The sequence below is a fragment of the Micromys minutus genome, assembly GCF_963924665.1.
Source record: "Micromys minutus genome assembly, chromosome: 11".
NCBI lineage: Eukaryota > Metazoa > Chordata > Mammalia > Rodentia > Muridae > Micromys > Micromys minutus.
The window spans coordinates 43,098,148-43,105,491 of NC_137980.1; the positions used below are offsets into that span (position 1 = coordinate 43,098,148).

The 7,344-nt window shown below is 44.7% G+C and overlaps 1 protein-coding gene across 1 annotated transcript; it reads left to right on the forward strand.

The window, feature by feature from the left end:
• Positions 1-1,491: 1,491 nt before the first annotated feature.
• WFDC11 (WAP four-disulfide core domain 11) lies at positions 1,492-2,653 on the forward strand (the record flags this gene model as incomplete). The annotated part of the gene is made up of 2 exons (XM_080925547.1): positions 1,492-1,579; positions 2,502-2,653. 2 exons carry the CDS (start codon positions 1,492-1,494, stop codon positions 2,651-2,653), a joined length of 240 nt encoding a protein of 79 aa, XP_080781673.1.
• Positions 2,654-7,344: the final 4,691 nt, after the last annotated feature.

Below are 7,344 nucleotides of genomic sequence, written 5' to 3' on the forward strand. Positions count from 1 at the left end.
CATATGTGTCTTTGTGTATACGGCACGTGGTTGCAGGAGCCCACAGATGACAGAAGAGGGTGCTGGATCCCCTAGTGCTGGAGTTATAGGTGGTTGTGAGCGGATCTATTGTGGGTGCTGGGTGTGGAACTTGGGTCCCCTGGGAGAGCAGGAAGTCCTTTGTAACTACTAAGTCATCTTTCTGGCCCAGATCTTAATTTTGTTTATGTGTATTTATGTAGGAATAAATGGGGTAGGTCAGAAAAATAGAAAGGCAGCGGCGAGCAGGGGAAAAGAGTTTCTAAAGAAAGGGAACGGGAGGCGAATCGAATACTCAAGACACAGAAACACAGAGGAGGATACTGCAGGCGCCCGATACAAGTGATGTGGGGGAGGTGAGGGAGGAGTGTGTGTGGGATCAACCGAAACAAACTGTGAGAGCAGAGGGCCAGGATGTGTCCGCTGCAAGATAGCGTCTTTTATATGTGACACAGAGCTGCGCTCAAGAAAGCTCCCCAGTATGGTTGCCTAAACAAAGTTCGCACCGTGGAAACACCAATTGGGATTTCAGTGTGGACCTAGGAACTCTCACAAGACCCTACCCCTAGGTAAAGAGCTGTAGGCAGTTAATGGCTACCAAGAAAGAACATGAGTTTTCTTCAGGGACGAGCCCCTACCCCCACCCCATAGGTTTTCCATCCTTAAGGGGTCATTCCTAAATACGTACACATGTGAACAGCACCAACATGAACCTAGCAGGTTGTTTTTTAAAATAGATTTATGTGTTTACACAGGTGGGTAGCAATAATAATTAAAGCAAAAGAAGCCATGAAGCTGAGAGTGGGGTTAGGGAACATGGATGGGGTGGAATGAAGGAAGGAAAGAGGGGTGTAAACATAAATACAGTACTCACATGTGGCGTCTAAAAGTAAATTTAATACATAGAGAATATTTTCTAAAGAAAGAAAGAAACTTGTCACTTTGTATCCTAACTAAAAATTAGATGTAAAAATTAAAAAGAACCAAAAGAATGCCACACAATTCACATATTTTCCCGTCTTATCAAAGCAGTGAATGTACGTTTGCCCACATTAGTGACGATGACACGCCACACACCAGTGTCATGGGATCAGTAGGTAGATTTTATTTCTCTCTTTTGTGATTTTTTTTTTAATATTTAAATTCTGTAAGATTTTATATTTAGTTTTTGTAAGTCTCAAGTGATAGCTTGAACTATCCTTTAATCAAGGGAAGGAAGAATGTATGAAAATGTATGTATTTTCTTCAGTGGGGGAGAAGACATTTGGTACCTATCACCTGGCAGAGCTAGAGGTCAGACATATCTGCGGTTGATGGGTGGAGGGTGAGGCGTTGTGTCTAGAAGGTGGGATGTTTAAAAGTCTATAGGTGCTCCCCCTTGGCTCACACCTTTGTTCCCCAACTTATCTACATGTTCTTTAGCAGCAGCTGGGAAGGCGAAAAGAGCGTATCTAGACACTCGCGGTCAACGTCATGAAGCCCTCGCTGCCCCCGTGTCTGGTGTTCCTCTGCATGCTGCTGCTGCCACCTGCTCTGGCAGGGACAAAGAACAAGTATTCTTGTAGGTGGTGAGAATGCCTTGTGACCCGGGGCAAGGGCTGTACTCATTTCTGAACAAGGGAGTGGGTACCGTGTCTGGCATTTTGATTCGGGTTCCAACTTCCCAGGTTAGCCTCCAATTGGGAAACTTCCCAAACAGCAACATTCCTACCCTGACCATGAGCCCTGAAGACTGATTATTTTCTGTTGCCTCTGAGGATCTAGAACCAACAGAAAGAGCCCCCTTCCTCTGGACTTCCGGAAGTCCTGTGATCCCTTTCACGAGAACCAGATGGGTATTTAGTAATGACACTTTAAAGTATAGACATCTTTTAGAATGGGACAAGACACCAGAGTTCTTAGCTCTAAGGAGAGCTGAGTCCACAAAGATGTCTTCTGACCTCCACGCCTGAGTCATGGAGCAGTCAGCAGGGAGGCAGTGTGGAGAAAACCTGGTTCAAGCCAGGCATGGTTGAGCTTGGCAGCAATCCCAGTGCTTGGGAGGTGAAAGCAGGGCTTCAGGGGCATCTTCAGCTTCCTGTGAATGCATGGATAGCCCAGAATACGATAGCCCATCTCAAGAAAAACAAGAACAAACCCAGAAAGCTTATCTGTACTTTCTCTGCCTCCCGAGGCAGGTATTGTAATGAAGCTAGTGGACATCTTGGATTTTCACACCTCTTGTTAAATCAATCTATATTTTATAGATGGACTCATGTATGCTGGGGATATACAGAGTCTGGTAAGGCCTTTGGGGGCTGAGGTAATGAATTCAGTGGAGATTTCTGTGAGGTCAGGGGTCAAGGCAATGACGTTGCTGTGTGGGCAGGTAGAAGAGACACCTTAGCAGGGATCTAGGCTCAGACTCTAGGAGCAGGCCTAAGCTCAGAAAGGGCTTGCTTCGCGGGCTCTGCGAGCCTCTCTTGATTTCATTTCCATTTCAGCGGGAGAACTCTTACTCGAGGAGTGCTGGGGCCAGCCGAAAGCTAATGACTGCGTCAAGAAGTGTTCTAGAACTTTCAAATGTATACACAGAAACCACACGTGCTGCTGGACCTACTGTGGTAACATCTGTGCAGAAAATGGGGTGAGCTGAAGATGGGGGGCATTGTTTTCACCGTCATCCTCAGCCTCAAACCAAAGGTGCCCAAATCAGAGGCCCACACAGGCATAGGATGGCACAGACACTTAGACACAGGAGACACACAGACACAGGTCCACACACAGACAGGCATTCGTACACACACACACACACACACACATACACACACACACACAAATACACAGACATACATAGATACATCCACACACACTCCCAACAGATATGTATAGATGTGCACAGACAGACATATATAGACATATACACATTCCTCCACATACAGAAGCATACCTAGACACACCTACAAACATACACAACATACACACACAGATAGAGGGAGAGAGTGAGTGAGAGAGTGAGTGAGTGAGTGAGAGAGAGAGAGAGAAAGAGAGAGAGAGAGAGAGAGAGAGAGAGAGAGAGAGAGAGAGAGAGTAAGGTCTCTGACACCAGGAAAGCAGTTCACTGGAACATGAAATGAGACGCCAGCTTAGAGCCCACAGCTTTTTTTTTTTTTAAATACAGGGTCTCTCTGGCTGTCCTGAAACTCGATATGCAGACCAGGTTGGCCTCAAATTCACAGAAATCACCTGCCTGAGTGCTGGGATTAAAGGCATGGCTCTTTTAAATGCCTGTTTTCTAGTTTGTCTGCATTTATGACCATCAGCTGCATAGTTCGACTTTTCTGTGGACACACTGAGTCCAGTGATCTCTTAGTGAACCAGAGCCTCATTTATCCAGAACTGGTCCAGGCCCTGGCGTCCACCATGGGGGGGTGGTGTCAGCCAGTGGGAACTGGGCTTCAGCTTGACGATGAAGGTTGGTTTCTTAGAGACTCCATATCTCTGAGAATCTAAATGTTTTCTTTTACAGACATTTTTTGAAAGAAAGAAATGACCCTGATTTCTCACCAGCCCGGCCTCTCGTGAGCTAGCAGATGCTTAAGAGACTTCAGGACAGGGCTGGATGGTTACTTTTAGAAATGCTGTGTTTATTGGTGGATAAAAAGGCAAACGTATTTGAAAAATAAACCACTTATGAACAGACTGGCTTCGGTGTCTTCTTTTTATCACCCCCTCACGTCATTCTGTGATTCCTCCTGAACCTTGCTTTTAAAAATTTTTATTTTTTTTATAATTTTATATTTATATCATGTTATTTGATCGAAGTCTTATTATCATCTTGGATCTCTCCATTCCCACTAAATTCCTTCTTCTTTCAAAGTCTTTCTACTTTTTTATTACTAACTATTATTATTTATTACTTTATACTTCAGTCACAGCTTCCCTTCCTTCCTCTCTTCTCGGTCCCTCCCTCTCACCTCCCTTTCCCCATTCATCCCTACTCCTTTGGTTCTCAGAAGATGGGAGGCCTCCCACAGATATTCAACAGCCTTGCATATCGAGTTGCATTAAGACTAGGCACATCTTCTACTGAGGCTAGCCTAGGCAGCCCAGTTAGGGGAAAGGGTCCTGAAGGCAAGCACTGTAGTCAGAGTCAGCTCCTGCTCTTGCTTTAAGAGTCTCACATGACAACCCAGCTGCACAACTGTCTTAGTAAGGGTTTTATTGTTGTGAACAGACACCATGACCAAGACAACTCCCTCTTATAAAGGACAATATTTAATTGGGGCTGGCTTACAAGTTCAGAGGTTCAGTCCATTATCACCATGGTAACATCCAGGCAGGCATGATACTGGAGAAGCTGGAGTACTACATTTTTATTCAAAGCCAGGGTGATGGTTTGCATATGCTCAGCCCAGGGAATAACACTATTAGAGGGCATGGTCCTGCTAGAGTAGGTGTGACCTTGTTGGAGTAGGTTTGTCACTGTGGGTGTGGGTTTTAAGACCCTTATTCTAGCTGCCTGGAAGCCAGTCTTCTGCCAGCAGCCTTTAGATGAAGATGTAGAACTCTCCGCTCCTCCTGCACCATGTCTGCCTGGATGCTGCCATGCCCCCACCTTGATGATAATGAACTGAACCTCTGAACCTGTAAGCCAGCCTCAATTAAATGTTGTCCTTTATGAGACTTGCCTTGGTCATGGTGTCTGTTCACAGCAGTAAAACCCTGACTAAGACAGCCAAGGAAAAACTATCTTCCGCAGGCAGCCATTGGAGACTCCGATTCCACATTAAGTGGAACTTGAGCACAGAGACCTCAAAGTCCACCCCTACAGTGACACACTTCATCCATCAAAGCCATACCTTCTAATAATGTCATTCTCTGTGGGCCAAGCATTCAAACACATGAGTCTATGGAGGATAAACTTATTCACACACCACCAACTGTTACACATGTGCAGAGGGCCTAGGTCTGCTCCATGTTTTTTGTTTTTAAAAGACTGTAGACTAGGCTGGCATTGAACTCACAGCCATCCACCTGCCTCTACCTTCCAGGTGCTAAGTGTGCCACCACAGCAGGTTTCTCACCTACTCTTAATGGTATTTCGTATAGTTCCTCATTGTAGGGATTTTGTCACCTTATGTGGCTTAAAATATATACTTATGAACTTTCTCAGGTACTATTTCAATGTGAGAGATTGTCAAATGACCCCTTTTATTTAAAAAAAAGAGACATATATATATATATATATATATATATATATATATATATATATATATGTATGTATGTATGTATGTATACAGTAGCTGTCTTCAGACACATCAGAAGAGGGCATCAGATCCCATGACAGATGGTTATGAGCCACCATGTGGTTGCTGGGAATTGAACTCAGGACCTCTGGAAGAGCGGTCAGCATTCTTAACCACTGAGCCATCTCTCCAGCCCTCATTTTGTTCTTAAAAAATCAGGTTTTTCATTTCTTTCTTTCTTCTTCTTCTTTTTAAAAAGACATATGGGTACATTATATTCATGTTACATTAAACAGTGAACGTGTCACTGGCAGATGGCAGGAGCCAGGTTTCTAACTACTGAGGGCACATTTACAAGGACGCCTTCATCAAAGGATGAAGACCTCTCTCAATGCTAATAATCTCCAATGCCAACAGTCCCCACGATGCTCTCAGGATCAGGATGACCTGCAAAGGCCTGAGGACCCAGGCTGTCTTAGCCTCCCAGTATGTTACACTAGACCCTTTGTCCCAAGGCTAGCAACTCCAGACTGAGACTGACACTAGTGAGATACCATATCTCAAGGATCCGGGACAACCTGGATGACTCTCATTGGATTTGCAGTAGGACCAGGCATATACCAAAGGTTCCTAGCTTTAGGCTTGTTGTTAGGCCAGCCCTTAAGTCTTCTATATGGCTAAACTGGCCTCTAAACTCTAGGCTGCAGACCACTGTCTGTAGCATTTTTTTTTTTCTAGGCATAAGGCCCATACCAGCATGAGGCTGACCAGGGTAGCACCTCTGCTTCCACTGCCTAGGCTTGTCTTCACACATTACAGGATGAAGACCCACTCAGTTCTAAGATACTTCCTCTGGCTGTAGGTTTCAGGCATATCTTATAAAGAGTCAGCAGCCATTAAATACCAGCAGCACACCTACACACACACACACACACACACACACACACACACACACACACACAGCCTCCAAGCCATATAGCTTGGCAATACCTTATTCCAGCAGACTCAAGTCCCAAACCTGTCTCTAGACTTCAGAGCTGAACCCAGATTCCACAACTATGCGTATGTATCTTAGTTCCAGAATGGCTCCAGAGAAGCCAGTACCCAGGTGGGTTTAGATCTTCATCTGAATACACAGTCACCAGCCAGCACCAGGGCACACAGCTACAAGTCAGTAGGCATGGTTCTGGGCTGAATCTGAATGATTCTAGGTTGCAGCCAGGCAGAATCTGAGCCTACCCTACCCTACCTTGAGTAGATGCAAAACACGAACAAACCAAATCTCACATGGAGAAAAGATTGTTCATCATGAGACTGACACAGGCCACACACGGAGATCTATAAATGTCTCAAAGGCCCAAATGTATATGATCATTTTTGGAAATGAAACAAAACTAATGATGAATGTCTTAGTTTGGGTTCCCACTTGCTGTGGTGAATCACCATGACTGAAAGAAAGCGTAGGGGAGGAAAGGGTTAATTTGGCTTTTGCTTCCTCATCCCTGCTCATCATTAAAGGAAGTCAGGACAGGAACTCAAGCAGGGCAGGAACCTGGAGACAGGAGCTGATGAAGAGGCCATGGAGGGGTGCTGCTTACTGGCTTGCTTCTCATGGCTACTCAACCTGCTTTCTTATAGAATCCAGGACCAGCAGTTCAGGGATGGTCCCACCTACAATGGGTGGGCCCTTCCCCATCAATCACTGATTAAGAAAATGTCTTATAGTCAGATATTATGGGAGCATTTTCCCAATTAAGATTTCCCCCTTTCCAGTGACTCTGGCTTATATCATGTTGATATAAAACTCACCATCACAATAAGATGTGCAGCACACAGGGCTGGAGAGATGGCTTATTAAGAGCCATGTACTGTTCTTGCAGAGGACCCGAGTTTGGTTTCTAGGCACTGGCATTGGGTGGTTCACAACATCCTATCTAGTACACATACTTAAAGTAAAATGTGATGGGGGCATAGGAGGAATGGGAAAGAGGAAACTGTGTTGGGATATATTGAAAACAAACAAGATATCAAAACGCAGTGAATATATGCATATATATATTCCATATAAATTCAGCCATGGTAAAATTCAGTGGATCAC